This window comes from Gavialis gangeticus, unplaced genomic scaffold, assembly GCF_001723915.1.
Source record: "Gavialis gangeticus isolate Ggan-Ray unplaced genomic scaffold, GavGan_comp1, whole genome shotgun sequence".
In the NCBI taxonomy this organism is placed as follows: Eukaryota; Metazoa; Chordata; order Crocodylia; family Gavialidae; genus Gavialis; species Gavialis gangeticus.
This window is the reverse complement of record NW_017729028.1, coordinates 10390870-10408096: the sequence shown is the minus strand read 5'-3', so window position 1 is coordinate 10408096 and position 17227 is coordinate 10390870. Positions and strand designations below refer to the sequence as shown.

Here is a 17227-nt window from a genome sequence, read left to right as displayed (position 1 = left end):
TGGGGGGCTCTGCATGAGCCCCCTGACCCCCCCCTCGCTCCCCCTGCCCCCCCACAGATGCCCCACCGGGGCCAGCTCTGCCCCTTTAAGAAACAAAAAGCCCCAGGACTCACCACTCCTGCAGCAGGGCCTTGTGCAGAGCCCCCCACATGGTGCAGGGCAATGGGGGGCAGCGAGGATCACCCCCCACCGGCAGGACCGGTGAGTCCCGGGGTGGGGGCAGTTCTTAAAGGCCTGGAGATGACCCAGGCGGGGCACCTGTGGGGCGGCTGGGGAAGCAAAGGGGGGGTCAGGGGGCTCATACAGAGCCCCCCATGCAGCTTGAGGCAGTGGGGGGCAGCGGGGATTGCCCCTCCACCCAGCAGCACCCGGTGAGCACTGGGGCTTTTTTTTAACAAGTGCCTGAGCTCGGGTGGGCAGGACAGCCATTACCAGGCTGGGAGAGGGACAGGGACGGGCCTGCCTGATTCAGAGATTCGGCTGAATTGAATCGGGACAGTGATTCGAATCACCGAATCGAATCGCTGTCCCCCAAATCGGCCGAATCTGAATCTGAAGTGAATACTAGCTGCTTCGCACAGGCCTACAATAAGGGAATAGACAGACGAATGTATACCCTGAGGTAACTTACACTGGTTTTATGTAAGTACATTAGTGTCAGGAATGGGAAAACATCCAGCCATCCTCAGGTACCTGCAAGTAGCAGACAGCTATTACTGTACTTGGCCATTAGGTGGTGGCAGAGCAGGTGACCGTCTTTGCTTTTACTGAACAACAACCCTGGGACAGATATGGACAGATAAAACCTAGCCTGTTGTGACTTATGCAAGTGGAGTTTTACTGTGATTCTTTCAAGGGTAATTTATTCACTGGTTCAGCTGAAGTTACCCCGTTCAGGGATTATCCACTACTTTTTTACAACAATGTAAATGATATATTAGTATACCAATTATACTAGTAAAAATGTGTTATCGGTCCATGTCTTCAGATTTCAAGTCATGGATCTTACAAAAGGATCATAAATGGATTGTAGTAATGTACATAAATTACAGCTTGATGGTGAAGAGCACATGATAAACTAGTCAACCACAGGTCAGACTAACAGATGGATTTTAAAAAATAAAAGCCCCAGAAACAAACATTGCTTCAACAATAACTTACTAATATTGATCTCTTCCTCATCATAAACATCCACTTCTGTCAGTCTGATCAGCATTCTGGACAAGATACTGAGGAACTGAAGATAGGCACCCGTTTTTCCTATCTGTAAATACACAAATCAGAAACTAAATAGCCATTTCCTATCAATGCCTATGTCATCAGTTTGGAAACTTGAAACCAGACATGGTGATGACTGACCAAGCCTAAAAGTATGTTGAAGCTTTTCAGTTCTGTTGCATCTACATTGCTATTTCTGTACATTCACAAGTTTATATCACATGCACCTTATATGCAAGATATGATCATGCAAAACCTATCTTGCCCCATATGCCTGTTACAGGCACGCAAATCTGCAAACTCACCACATGCATCTCCTCCCCCTGAACTAGAATAAGCATGAAAAAATAACATTTTTTAAAAGCCAAGAAAAAAAGAATTAAATTACAGAAGGAAAAGCACAATATAATTAAATAATTACCTCAACTATTTCAAGCTTGTACATCAGCAGATCAACACATTGAGAGAACTGTCTATACTAAAAGCAGGGATGAAGTAAGTCTGCAGAAGACATTGTATCACATCTAGATTTCCCTTCTTTGGTCATATATTCTATGCAAAATAATGCAAGCTAAAAATATTTTGTTTTCTCCTGTGCTTCCACGATGCCATTTTAAACTACCTAAAACATTTCACTCTTCCTTTTTTTTTGTCCTAAGCCACACCAGACACAATCATTTTCTCCAATATGTGGATGTACATTGTTGCACTTTCATACAATTTGCTTCTGTACCTGATTTTACCAAGCTATGGAGTACTTATTCCTGGGTGTCATATATTTGAATCAGTTACTACCCTGTCTTGATTCTTGCAAGTACAATTTACATCGCAGTGTAATTTAAAAAACTAATAAGCAATAAATAAATAATACCCATAAAGTTAAATACATAAATAAAATTATAAATAATTCATATATAAATAGAGAACATTCCAAACTGTGAACCCTTGACTTGAACGGGATTTCACGACAAGCAGGTTTATGTCAAGGCCCTAGAGCTAAAAGGAACAAGCCCCTGTGACTGCATGGACCTGTTTATTTCTAAGATAAGTAAACAAAAATGTCTTAGTCAAGAAGTGATCCCACATCTAGTATTTTATATAAATGTCTACCACTTGGATTAGAGCATTGAGCATACACTCTCTCAAGTCTAGGATTATTTTTGTGTGATTTATGAACTCTTTCAATTAAAGTTTTTTGAAACATCATGTAGATTTCCACTAGTAAGGTCAGCATTGAGTGAATTGGATGTATTCTCAGAATTTTAATAATTATGAGCAACTTAACAGGACTACTCTAGCTGTACCCTATACACTGGCTCAAATTTTTGTTCCACAGACAAAATTTTATAATTTTTACTGACAGAATATTTTTTTTCTTTTTCTATGCTTCAGAACAGTTAGGAAAGCAACAGGCCTGCTATTTTTTATTTTAATTAAGCTTGTCCTGTAGTCCTCTCACATTGATCTTGAGAGTAGGATTTCCTTTTTTCTTGCCAGATAGTGCCCATTCACTGCCTGCATCAAAGAGTTAAATTAAAACGCATAAGAAAATAGGAAAGGAAGGAGGCTCTTGGATCACTGAGTCTAGCTCCCTACATGTGCAGGCAAGCATTTGCTGAAGGTCTCTACCAGATCCCTCACTCTCAATCCCTTCCTGCAGCATGGCCAAAAGGGGTTTTGCATATGATATAAGTATTGAATAGCACGCATAATGACAGGGGAGTGGTTTGGTGGAAAGTTACATTAGTAAGTATTATTGACTTCTTAGTATCTTCTTTTTGTGTTCTCTTAAATCCTGCAGTATTCACAGAACTGTGTAGAAAGGGATCTGGCAGTACAGGAACAGGGAGCTGAACTCATTCTTTCAACTATAACCATAAAGAACCAATTGTTAAGTGAGGGGTAAGCCATGAAAAGTAACCTCTTTGCATACCCCTATATATAACATAGGGCACTTTCTACTCTTCCCAGGATGTAATGATGCTATGGTTCCTTAAACATGCCTGGGCCTTGCTGGAACACTTATTTTCAGTTCCAGGCAATCTCTAATATACCACAATGTCGAATGGGCATTCTGTCTCCTGTCTTTCTGAACTAGAACAAGTCCACCCTGAGGCAGGAATGACAGACAACACTGTGGAGGAAAATATCCCAAGAAGGGAAGAAGCAAAGATCTCAAGTTTGTAGACTGTGTATGGAAGCTGAGGTACGTGGGGCAACCAAGAGACCATTAGGGTGAGTTCTACTTTCCTCCTCAGCTATGAAAAACAAGGTCTACGTTTACATCCTTTTATTCAGGGAGACATCCAGGTGGACAAATGAGGTCCACATGTAGGAAGAAAACTAAGTTTAGGTTTTCCTTGCAGAAAGCTCAGTGGTCCAATTCTTGTGTGCCAAAAAGACACAGTTATAGCATATAATACTGGCTCCAGAGGGAACACAGCTTCCAGATCTTGGCCAGTGCATTATTCTTTTCACAATCACCTATGATGAGATTCTAGTCAGAGAAATGACTTAACTGCTGTCATGTTTATTTGCAGAAGGGACATTCAAAGAGCTCTCATACCACGTACCGTCAGCTTTCCCTTTTCCTACAAGTTTCAGACATTCTGCAGTGAGATGGTTACAGGAGGGGGTCTCACATAATTAATCCCGTGGTGTAAGTTCTTTGACTGACGACTTTCATTCTTGCCTATGTTATTCAAAAGTAGCATTTTGTTCCCAACCTTCATATCTGAATAAACCTGGCAAAGAAACCTCTCTCTGAACTTTTCCAATTCATTTTCTAAGTGGGAGAGTTCCTAACATACAAAAGCAGTGGTTCTCAAAATATGTCCTGTGACACACTGATGGTCCAGTGAAAACATGCCAATGGTCCACAAAGAGCTGGTCAAATGGTGACAGTTTCTTCCAATATCTGAAAAATATTGTATCCACTGATTCAGAGATATTGGATTGAATATACTGGATGAAGTGTCATTTTATGCTTAAAATGGCACTGTTTAAATAGCTAATCTCTATTTAGACAAGATGCCCTGGTCCCAAAATCTTCTTCTATTTGTCCCTCTTCACGAAGTAGGTAACATAACTCCACACGTAATGTAATGGTTAGCAAACAAACTCATGAGCAAAACATATATCTAGCAAGAAATTATTGATTTCCAAAGTGAGAAGAGAAACCCACGTTTGCTATATATTTTGCTTCACCCCTCTATTGGAAAAGATTCCACACAACCCAATAAATAGCCAGAATACATTCAGAACTGGTTGGTTTCTAAAAGTCTATTCCCTTTAATTGGTCTTCTAGGTTTTAAAGGGACCCAAGCTGACCTATTCCCCAGCATATGAAAAGGAGATTCTGCACTAACATGGAATAAGGAAGAACCACTTCCATTTTGGAAGAAGAAACACTGTTTATGATTTGTTCCATAAAGTATTCAACATGAAATAAGCATTCAGTCAAGAAGAAGTAGTGGGTATGCAATACAAAACGTGGGGAATATTTTTAGGATTTGCTCTACTTCCCCGATCCAGTGCAAAACCTGTATTTTGCAGGCAGCTGGAAAAGAGATGAAGCTTCCCAAGCTGGAAATGTTCTTCCAGGGTGACTTCTATGTATCACTTATTCCTTCAGACTAAGGGCTTACACTTGTGTAGATTGCAAGTTAAAATTTCACACCCCAGAAAACAGCCAATGAATAAACATGAGGCCTGTGTTTTCTACGTATAACTCGATAAATGGACAAATGACAAACGCCAGCTGTTTTATGGGAAATTATGCTCTCTGATATATGCAGGTCTCATTTACTTTGTTGAGAACCATCAGTGGATACAAATCAAACACCTCATGGACAAATTAATGCAGCAGAAATACAAAATAATATGTTTTGGCTGCTTTGTACACTTGTAGCTCTGAGAACTGTATTTTGAAACTTCTTGATAAATGCTAACCCAAAATGTTATCAGTTCATGACTTTTTTGGATGTGGAAATATACTACAGTAAAAGCTCTGTTATCCAGCATCCCCCAGATATCAAATGTGCACCATCTGGTGCACTCCCCGGTGTCAGTGTGCCGGGGGACAGGGAGGGGGGCCCTGCGCAGGCTGCTTTACCCTGCACAGGCTGCTTTGCCTTGGGCCATGGGCTGAAAAAGTGGCAAAGAAAAGCTCTGCTTGTGGCAGCAAAACCCGGAAGGGTACTTCCGGTTTCACGTTTGCCATGTCCCTCAGATGGCGGTTAATAGAGTTTTCCAGCTAATAAAGTGTCAGTTAACACAGCTTTTGCTGTATCTAACTCTTGCAGAATATATTTGTTTTTACGCCCCCCCTGTGTTTACCAGCTTCTCATCTCTTTTGGTCAGTTAATACCTTGAACTGACACCATGAAAATAAAGAGCAGGTCCATCTAGCAACAGCAACTGATCAAATACATAAGACAAATGTTGGTTTTCTGCTTCCTATGTAGCGACCTGAACTCTGGCTTCTGACCATGTCTACACTGTATCCCTGCCAAGTCTGGGGCCACTGGCAAGAAACACTTCCCTACTTGCCCTTACTCAGTGTGTGCCCAGGCCCATCAATTAGGCAGAGTAAGCACTCCCCTAAATTTTCATGGGTGCTTAATATTATTAGGCTCTAAAAAGGTAATGGGACCTCTGAAGTCTTTATGTGCTTCCAAATCTTCTAAGATAATTAAAAAAAATTAGACCAGATCTTCTTTCATTGTAAATCAACATAGCACTGCTGAAATGAAATCAGCCCCTTTTTGCTTATTTGTATTGGTAACAATTTCTATTTCTACCCAGCACATAGAGGAAATGGGTATGTCCAACAGCTTCTCCCCTCCTCAGCTTGGCCATAAAACGTACCCCACAGACCCTATTTAGTTTTTAACCTGCAATTCCATCAAGCTATAACAAACTGCAATGATGCAGAGATAAAGAGTGTAATTCTTTTTAAAACACAGCTCAAATTTTATGGAGATTTAAGAAAAAAAGACATCACCATATCATTATTTTCTTGGCACAGATTAACAGTGGGAGTGTCTATACATGTACTTTACTTCACAGTAGACTAATTTGCTGCACAGTAAAACATCATCAGCTACACATGCATAGCAATTAGGCTGGTGAAGACTAATTTACTGCGCCATTGGATAATCCCATCAGATACAAGTACTTTCTGATGGTGGAGTAAATTACTGTGCTTAAATGCACATGTAGATGGTGACATCCAGATTAGTTTACTCCAGCACAAATTGTGCCAGAGTTTTTTCAGTCACATTAATTGCATGTGTAGATACTCCCAGTGAGAGGCAAATACAGTAATAAACAAAGTAAGAAGGGCTGTTTCCATTAGTAAAATCTCAGCTACGAATAATAGATCTCATTAATCTAACCTTAATATGATTAAGATTAAATTAATCAAAATAAAACAATGATAATAATAATGCCATATTTTTATTACGCACCTGTGGTGGCCCACTCAGCAGCAGCCTCCTTGGGTGAAAGTTATCCATCCTGCCCTCATTTCTATTATTGTAGTCTATATGAATTGGTTTGGGTACTGTCCACTGGCGGTAGTAGAGAGACTGCTCTGTACATGTCATCATTTTACTCATGAGGGGGCGGAAAGAACTCGCCCACATCACCGAATGATAAGGTAAGAGGGAAGATGACTTGGGAAGTCCACTGCTGTCAGTAGAGGTAATAATGTCATACACTAACTTAGGCAGTAAAACTATGGGGGGCTGCTTTGATGCTTTAGTCATAACGCATTGAAATGTCTGCAGGATGAAGGAGTTGTGAGTGGGCACAGAGGACAAAGACGAAGAAGAAAAGGGTGATGAGGATGATGAGGTGATGGAAATCTGGGTGCTTTTTATGTTCTGCTTTGTGTCCAGTTGTTCAGCTGCAATTGGCAAGTTCTTGCTGACTGCCTGTGCTCCCTTATCTATTTTCTGCCTTTGCTTTTCATATTGATTGCCACTTTCTTCAGTACTGCTGCCTAGGACTTGGTGGGGTGACTTTGCTCCATCCCCTGTTGTTAATAAAGGAGATGACTCACTGCAGAATGCTGTACCTAAAAACAAAATCTGTATTTCAACACAATGCAATTTGATTCTTCAGAAACAACCTGCAACCACAACAATTCCATTAAATGTCCTCATCAAGCATACAGTCAACAACATAAAATGCAGTCATCAAAAAATGTGAGCCCAGACTTACTGCTATTAAGTCATGCTGTATTCACCTCACTCACAAAGATAATTTTGCTGAAATCAGTGGGACTATTTGTCTGAACAAGGCTAAAACAGATTGGAATACTGCAAAGCTCTCACTGACTAAAGGGGATACTATAGCAGTTGTAACAAAGGCACATTTTGGTTCCTAAATATTTTATGAACACCCATTTAAAATTACAGGGCATTTATACATGTGCTCTGGGAGGTGGGGTGGAAGGGGCTCCCAGAACATCATGTAAAGCAGTGTCCCTGCACTGAAAAATGGTGGCGGGGATGCTTTAACTAAAGCTTGTCAAACAAGCTTTAGTTAAAGAGCCCTCACTGCCATTTTTCAGTGCAGGGATGCTGATACATATGATGATGGAGTCTGCTGGAGCATGATAATTACCATGATCCAGATTTGATTAACTGAGTCTGCTCCAATGCATTGTAATTACAGTTGTTCAGGGCAGCCTCAATGTATGTAGTGCCCACAGTTATTATTTCTGAAAGCATATACAGCCTGATACCGAGTGGCCCTGGACATCCACAATTCTCAGTAAGTGCAAAAGGAAGATGCTTCTGAAATAGCCTGCCACAGCACTGATCTCCACAGCAACTTGGGAATGTAAGGCTGACAGAAAAAGTAGGAGAAACAGGATTTCCCCATTAGAGATTCTTTCTGTTGGGAGAATCACTAATAATTCTCTTTTGTAGAATGTTGTTTTCAAATAACTGTCTTTCTGCAGACAAAAAGGGCAGGGAAATGAGTTGCCATCACTAGTTTAAACAAATGCAAGCTTAGAAATGAAAGCTGGTAAAGTCTTACTCGAAGCTTTTGAAGAGAGAGATGAAGATGCAGAATCATGGGAGCGTGATCTCTCTCTCTTCATAGGACTTCTCTTTTCTGAAGTAGAGCCTGTTTCATGATAAGGGGTGGGGAGAAGAAAGAGACACATTTGAATTAATTCTCCAAAGGCAGTCCTCAGCTATGACCAAACCGCCAAAGTCAAAGTGTTCTGGGTCAAAATATCTTACACCTCAGCTAGGTCAAATCATGATTCAGACAGTATTCTTGTGTGGCCACATCGCCTGTGCTATATAGTGGAGCAGCCTGAGGACTAATCTAATTTTAATTTGCGGAGGCAAAACTCCAGCCAAAAACTCAGCAATGTTCTCTTAACCACCCATGCCTTCTTTTCCTTGCTGCCCCAGCAGCAAGGAGTATATATAACATAAAAGAGGTCTCACATTATCACAGCACTAGCAGCTACTCACCCCCTAAACACATTCATTTTCACTGGGACATTCAAGTAACTCTACAGCCAGATTGTACCTCTGTGTTTGATGAAAACAAAATTTCATTGCTTTCAAAGCTGCTGATAAAAGTGTCTATTTCTGTTTATTTCAGGTTCTATTCTTGCTGAGTAACATCTTACTCAGGTGAGCAGTCCTTTCCATGAAACCCTGTGTGATCATTTATCCCCTACATAGTTTAATTTTTGCCAGTATGAAATGGGGGGGGGCGTGATAATGGTTTCTCGGGGGCACTGAGAAATTTTACTAATTAATGTTTATAAAATGCTTGCCTTCCTCAGTTGAAACATATGATAAAGACAAAGTATTAATAACAGAATATTATTTGATAAGTTTAATTTCAGAAGTACAAGCCCATCACTAAACATTTCAAATAATTTCTCCCAATACTTCGTTGCATCCAGTTGCAATAACTGCTTTATATTTGCATATGTGATAGATGGCTTTGCATTCTTGAAAGCCAACGTTCATCTCTGATGTTGATACTTACAGACCATGTCTACATATGCATTTATGCCCTCTTATATTTACTATTCAGTAAACTACTGCACAGTAAGTGGGAATAGACTGGCATCTACACGTGCAGGCATTAAAGTTAGTCCCAAGTCAGTCCACACACATAGTGTTACTGCACAGTAAGGCATCTACACGTGTGTTACTGCACAATAAATAATCAGGTGTAAATTTGATACCTGCATGATGCAGGTATTGCATATATGCTCAAATTGGTGTAAGTCACCATATTTACTGTGTAGAGCGGGTGCACACATGTAGGCACGCACCTGTACTGTGAAGTAATTTTAGTTACTGCACAGTAAATGCACATGTGTAGACATGTCCACAGAGTTAATATTTAATGCACAACTTGAAGTTTGAATATGTAGATATTTTTCAAAAAGTACTAACTTACTTTATGAAACTGTATTTTCTAACTCTACAACTTCATTCTTCTCAAACTTGATATCATATAATGCTCAACCACTTAAAGGCTTCCTTTATAGAACAGACTCAACAAATAATAAGTAATACCTTCTGTCACTATTTCCTCATCTTCGTTATCAGTACTGCTCAGTTTTTCTGGGTCACTCTCCAACACGTCATTTACAACCACCTTCTCTATGTGGCTTTCAGAGCTAACAAAGTATGCTGCCAAACCAAGTTCTTGTTCCAAGGTTGTCCTTACCAGAGAAGAGGAATTTATTAAACGTAGGTCACAGTATCTCAATGACCTTGAAAGAAACAAAAGACCAGTTTGAAATCCCACTGTATTCTACACTGTGATTGCTTTGGCAGATACGAATGAAGGATTTTGTCATTACCTACTTTGTTGATGTGTAAGCAGAAACTCAGTGACATATCTTTGTTACTGTATTTTGGCATGTTCACTCCCAGAGTGCAGATTATCTCTGTACTTGTGCTTGAAACAGCTTATCCAATTGCACTTGGGTTCTCCTGAGTTCTAATCCTGACTCAAAAATGTACTCACTCTCTGATCTGGCACACTCAGCCCCTCCAAATTAAATCCTATTGGAAGCAGGTGCAACACCAACTTTTATAGATCTGCATATGCCAGGGTTTTGTTGTCTCCTTACATCCCTCCTTAGGGATGTTGTTGTGAAAACCCCCCTTCTATCACATATGTCAACCTCCTCACCCATTACTACCAAGCTGACATGGCCAATCTCCCACATTTTTAGCTGACAGTACAAAAACTGCCCAAAACAGATGAAACAATCATCTCATCATGCAAATCTCATAATCCGCTGCACCCACAAAGAACCAAAGAACACAGTGGAAGTGTTTGTCAGTATTGCCTTCTCACCTTGGCAGGGACTCCCCTTGAGGGTCCATTCCACTAAATATTAATATACATGGAAGACCTTCTAATTCCAAATAAGTCTGTGGCCTCCAATCTGCATCTTCAATTTTCTGCCAGATCTGTCATACAATATAAAAAACACAGCTGGGCATAACCGTAAGATTCTGTTAAAAAGGCAGAAGTGGATCATATATTGATTACGCTGTGGATCTCATTCTGTAGAGATTTTACAAAAGCAACTACTGGAGGCCAAAGGGTGAAAGTTTCTTAGTTGTTAACTTTTATTTTCAGTTTTGTCTCATAAAAATTTTGGTTCACTAAAAAAGACAGCATCATAAATCCATATGATGTCATCAACCTAATGACTTCCTAAATTAAGTGGAAAATAAAAAGATAACCAAGTATAGATCCAAATGTTCATCCAGAAAGCACAAGAAACCTTTATGAAGATGTATAACCTGATCTTCAAAGGCAGAAAGAAGAGTCACTCACCGTAAATATTTTCCTTTGGGGATCCAGTTCCCTAACTACAGTTGTCAGCTGCTCTGAGAGCTCCATAATAGATTGATAACCAGGTCACTTGGTCTCTGCCTGGGGATCAGGTGGAGATATCTATGTTCACATTGATTAACATCTTGAGCTGTGAGTAACCATTGTATTCAATGAGAAAAACTGACTGGTGAAGTACTATGCACTGGGATTTGGGTAACAGAATCTGGTCTTTATTATTTATGGTTAAGAACCAACAACACACATGAAACAATATAGGATATGATTCTGAATTTATTTACTCCTGTTTTATCAAGTGAATCATCTGTGTTAGTATAACAAAATCATAATCAGGGCCCTGTCTCCTGCTCCAGGGAGAATTATGGCTAAGGGGATAAGTAGCAAGAAGCAAGCAAAAAGTGTGGTGGAATGTCCAACCCTAACATGTAACGTTATGTGTTTAAATGGGGGTTGCAGTATTCTTAATAAGGGGGATAGGGCATCTCCATATTGCTTTCACGCCTGTTCACTCCTGCTCTGTGTATATTAAAACTCAGAAACAGGCAATGGAGCCACTCTAGGGCAGCCCAGTACACTTGCCAATAAGTCTGCCTCAGGCAAAGAGTCTGCAAGCAGTACTGAGTACATGTTCAGGATGACTCTGTGATAGCTATATTGCTTCATTGCTGGAGCTTGGTACACAAGGATGAAGAGCAAATTGGCAGGGCATGCTTTACAGCAGAGCTCCCAGATGTAGCAGTGAGCATCTACAAATAAATGCTTAGTGTTGGGTGTGGGGGTTTAGACTAGCTATTTGCAGTGAGTCACGACTCCATGACCATAATGTGGCCAGAGGGAACCTCTTAAAGGCCAAGCCTGAATTTATTAATCTATTAACCATTTCCAGAATGTTAGAACCCAGGAAACATCAGGTGCTGTATTTGAAATGCTGGGAGACTCAGACGCATCTGGGTAGGACTGAATGATGTGAGGACTCCACACCACCTTCTGGTGGCCTACATAATATAATTCCACAGTATTCGCCTTAGGGGGAAATTTTTCTGCTCAGGTAAAACCTTTACCATGACAAAAATCACTTTAATTTTTATTTGCTCTTTCACTACTGCATTGATTCATAGACTGCACACTCTATTGCAATGAGTGTGGCTATTCATGCCAGTTTTAATTTTGCTGGGAAATGACATATAACTTCAATAAAACCTGAACGTCTCCACCCCCCACCCCCCCAGTGGACTTGGTGCTTCCATGGTGAACCTATTAGGATAGTGTCTTCTGCAAGTTACCTTTAGTTGCTCCACAAAGTGCTTCCCTATGGTGATTCCAGAGTTAGGATTTCCCAAGATTATTTCAAAATTATCTTCAAGAGCTAGTCTTTCTCTTACATGATAGAGTCGCTCATATGCCACAGCAGCCAGTGGAATACAGGGAATTCTTAACACCACCATGAGGCCATGGCCACTGGGGCAGAGTCTTGAAGAGTTTATTAGGTTTTGGGTGATTTCCAGTGTTTCAACTGAAGTGTAATTCTTCATCTGAGATAGACCACTTACTGCCATCATAGCTGCAGAATAGTGCTGTATGAGGACAAAAGTCCTTATCACTGCACTGTGTAATCTGGGAAACCTGAAATAAATTGTGAAGTGAGGATGCAGCTCTTATAAAAATTCAATAGCACACAAAATATCATCTTCATGTAAAATCATGCCTAATATACAGTAGAACTACACTAAGCTGTCCTTGACTGTTCTCCTATAATTCCTTGACCAGAAACGGTGAGATTTAACCATTTCTCAGGAAAGATTTAAGACAAGTGGCATGCTGAAGTTATACTTCCTCATGTTATTAAGACCTCATTGCTTTTAGAAGATATGCCACAGAATACTTGCTAGTGTAGTCAGCAGTACCATGAATCAAAAATAAAAGACACTTGCAATGAAGATGAACACAGTACAGCTCGTTGTGCATCAGTTTAGGGTTTCTTTTACTTGTACTTACTGAAGATTTGATCCAATTCTTACTAATGTCAACTAAAAAGAATCACTTGACTTGACTAGGAGTTGAATCAAGACCAAAACCAGTATGTCATAGTCTTTACAAAGTTATAAAGTTCTCCTTGCTCAATTTTGCATTTATTGTATACTTGACAGTTCAATGAGCTCATCTGGAACTTTGCGCATGCAAAAAATGCACCTAAAGAACATTGGCTACCCACTCCCAGTGACTCTAGATTTTTCACTTAAATGTCTCTTCCTGGACCATATAAGGTAAATGACATCAAATTTTCACACTCTGATAACAACAATTCAATTTTGATTTAAGTCCAGGAGCCAAAGTGAAATTGCACCTGTTCTTTGTGGCCCCTTTAGGATATTTACAAAATGTATATATTAAAATTAGTTCTTGATAGCCAGAAAAGTTCAGCATGGAATCGCATTAAAAATATTGATGCATTAACCTCCACAGTTAAGGACAATAATTATATAGCGAATAACGGACCCAGCCAAAACCATAACTACATTGTGCTAGATGACATACATAAAAAGAGACAATCTCTGCTAACCAGATTATAGTCTAAATTAGCAGGACCCAACCTTTTTGGCAGGTGCCCCACAAATTAGTCTTGCACCCTCCCCAATGATTACTCCAGTCCCCTTCTCCTGCCTGATCTGCTGCTCTGCTTTCTGCATCCTGCCCTGTGCTCCCTTCTAATCTGCAGGTCTGCTTTCTGCTTCCTGCCCCATCTTCTGCTTTGCTGCCTGTCTCCTCCCTGATCTGTCATGTGCCACATACAGAGGCTGCCTGTGCCACTTCTGGCACATGTGCCACAGGTTGGCCACCCCTGTATTAAATAACGACAACAAACCAAGGTCAGTTGGAGAAACAAAAACACAGAAAGATAAACTGTCATATAGGACACATAACTGAGTAATGCCAAAGCCATGAACAGAAAGAGCTCAGGCCTCCAGATGTATGGTCCAAAATCCCATCTACTGGATTATGCTGCCTCTCAAATGTCATAATGTTTTAAACCAAAGACCATACTGTACCTTTTCCCTAAAGCCATAACCATAGCTTCAAAAGAGCTGTCATATCTAAGCAATGGAATGCTGTGTCCAGAAAGGGTAGATTCAATGAATTCTGACAACCCAAAATATTTCTTGTTTTCATGGTATAAATCTACTCCCTTCAGTAAAAAAAAGACAAAAGTTATTTAACAATACAAGCAGTATATGCATTGTAAGTAATGCATCAACCTGGCATCACTATAATTAAGTATCATATTCCTTCAAATATAAAATACCCTTGAATTTAAAACACACCCAAATATTTGGATTCTCAATTTAAAAAAAAAAAATCAAATAAAGACACATCTACAACTTTATAGTGCATGTAAGAGTTTTACATGATTTTTATAGTTGAATTGAGGGCGCAGATCATTTTTAGAAGAAATATTTGATTTTTAAATGTGTGTCGTATTCAAAGAAATATGGTAAATGTATATGCAAATGAAAACATACAGAGAAGTAGACTTAGGACTCTTCTTTATATACACACATATAGGAAAAATATTTAAGAAAATACATGTATTTATATAATTCAATACTAATATAAATGATTGATATGTTGAGAAGACTTAAATTTAAACAGCTCTTTTGACTTCAGTGCAGTTTCATAGATTCATAGAAGTCAGGGTTGGAAGGGACCTCAATAGATCATTGAGTTGGACCCCCTGCCCTGGACAGGAAAAAGCACTGAAGTCAGACGACCCCAGCTAGGTGCAGTCTCATCTTGAAGACCCCCCAGGGTAGGGGAGAGTATCACCTCCCTTGGGAGCCCATTCCAGATTCTGGCAACCCTTACTGTTCTTTCTATGAAAGTTATGACAGCTCAGAGAAAATGAGGATCTAAATCAGTGGTTCTCAACCTTTTTAGACTTGAGGATTCCTTTCATAGGCTCTGCAAATAATAAAGCAATTCTTCTCAGTTGAAAAGAAATATCTGGTTTTATCATGTGAATCATGTTTGCTCACTTAACAGTGCTAATACTGTGTGACACCCTGTGGCATCCTTGAAAAGATCTCAAGGCACCCCATGGTGCTGTGGCACCCTGGCTAAGAATCACTGATGTAGATAGGGAAAACTAGAAAGGATAAGAGAAAAAAACAGAAGCACTTAGATAGAAACTAAACCAGAAGCAGACGAGAGAAGGAATATAACAATAATTATTTATCACTTTCTTCATAAGAACCCGGAGCCTCCAAAGTTTTTCTGGACATGTCAACATAAAATACTTGCTGATGAATTTACAAAAGAATGCAAAAGCTCTCCAAAGACCTATCTTACATTGCTGTATGAAGAAGGCCAGTGGATTTCATTGTAAGGGCTGATGTGGGTATGCTGTGTCTGCAGGGCATAGGGGAATGAAGTCACATGAAGTGTCACAATGTTTGGAGCCTCTTTCACCTCTCTGCAGTTCAACAGTCTATCGACAAGTCCCACAGATGGTTCCATTTGAGGATAAAGGCTATGAACAGCACTGCAAGAAGAAACCCAATATTCTCCAAAGTGATCAGTATAAAGGAATTCTTATACCAAAGTCAATGTATATATATCTTACCATCTGAAACCCAGGCACAAAAACATCATTAAATACAAATAAGAAATTTACAGCTGGATTCTTTGACCTGGCTCTACTATCTTTGCACTACTCCTATGACAGAAAGGGAGTGGATAAACCCCATATCATTCCCTTAGACACTGTGGAATGCCTATCAAGCTTCCTGCAGCTCCCAGCACACAGGATGGGGAAGCTGAAAAGGAGCTGGCACTATGGCAGTTGCTAGTAGCCACATGGCATGAATTAACATAGTTGTTAAGAACAGGGCCAGCACAAGGATTTTTGCTGCCCTAGGCAAATGAAAATTTGCCACCCTCCCATTTCATTCTGGGTGGAGCTGATGGCAGTGGCGTCATGCCAAGCCAGACCCAACCAAGTGTCCATGCTGCCTGCTTGCCCCAAGTGTTGTTTTTGCTACCCCCTACAATTTGCTGCCTTTAGCGACCACCTATGCTGCCTGTACAATTAAACCAACCCAACTTAAGAAAATACAGCATTTGACCCCAAAGAGATTACAATCTTTGTGTAAAATGAGATACAACAGATAGATACAACAGGCAGATGGGGGCACAAAGTAACTGCAACAGGATTACTATAAAAGAGGAATGAATGTCTGGATATTAGGGCCCAAGCATATGCCATTTCAGTCCCCTGGCTCTGTGATCCTAAGCAAGTCACTCATGCTCTTTGTGTCTCGAAATGGGATGAAAGGTGGTCTATATAAATGTTAGCCATTACAATTACTCTCCTACCTCACAAAATCCAAAATAACCTGTTTTGCGAACATGCTCATGTTCCTGCAATAGAAATATGTGGATTCTGTTAAGCTAAAAATGCGCCGTGGGCATCTTGGAAGCTTGGAAAACCTATGCTCCCACCCTTCACAGAACCAGTAGTATGAACAGGTGAGTTGGGAGGAAGATATTTTTGTCTTCCTTTCATCAGAAAATTTCTGAAACTGAGACACCCCTACAGAACACTGCAACTCTGACACATCTAGTAATAAGTGGTACACCGGCTGCCCAGATATTGTGGAGTTTTTTTACACAATTTGCAGCAGGGAGAAAAGTTAAAGAGAGTTTTGAAGGAGAGCAGTGAAGTGGCTTTCCACATCGATTTTCTCACATGCAAGAAGCAGCCTAGCAGAAAATGTGAAGGTCCTTGTAAGAATCCATGACTCATGGAGAATCAGAGCTGAAAACAGCTCAATGAGACATTAGAGGCAATTCAGGATGAGGACAGGTCTGCAACAACCTCCAGCAGAACTGTTTGTGTTTGATGCTTGGGAAAATGGAGCTAGCTGGGCAGTGAAGATGGACACAGATGGGTGGGCAATGAATAAACAACCAAAATGACCTTCAAGACAGCATTTTGAATGGACTTTAGAGCTAATAAAAATAATAATTAACATTTTTTTCTGTAAAAGTTGAGCTAAAAATGAAATTGTTCTTACCTCATAAGATCCCAGTGAGCATGATCATGGATTAGGACAAACAGTGTGTGAGGATTCTGCATAGAGTT

General features: G+C 40.1%; 1 protein-coding gene across 1 annotated transcript in view; it reads right to left on the bottom strand.

Annotated features, from left to right (window-relative positions):
- Nucleotides 1-17227, bottom strand: part of GREB1 (growth regulation by estrogen in breast cancer 1) — a 219612-nt gene that overhangs the window by 32591 nt on the left and 169794 nt on the right. The window contains exons 17-24 of the mRNA XM_019520757.1: nucleotides 15433-15625; nucleotides 14136-14272; nucleotides 12372-12711; nucleotides 10582-10697; nucleotides 9789-9988; nucleotides 8272-8361; nucleotides 6690-7300; nucleotides 1162-1264 (exon numbers count right to left, since the gene is read on the bottom strand). Coding sequence (XP_019376302.1) covers nucleotides 1162-1264; nucleotides 6690-7300; nucleotides 8272-8361; nucleotides 9789-9988; nucleotides 10582-10697; nucleotides 12372-12711; nucleotides 14136-14272; nucleotides 15433-15625 — 1790 coding nt within the window. The remainder of the gene's footprint in view (nucleotides 1-1161; nucleotides 1265-6689; nucleotides 7301-8271; nucleotides 8362-9788; nucleotides 9989-10581; nucleotides 10698-12371; nucleotides 12712-14135; nucleotides 14273-15432; nucleotides 15626-17227) is intronic.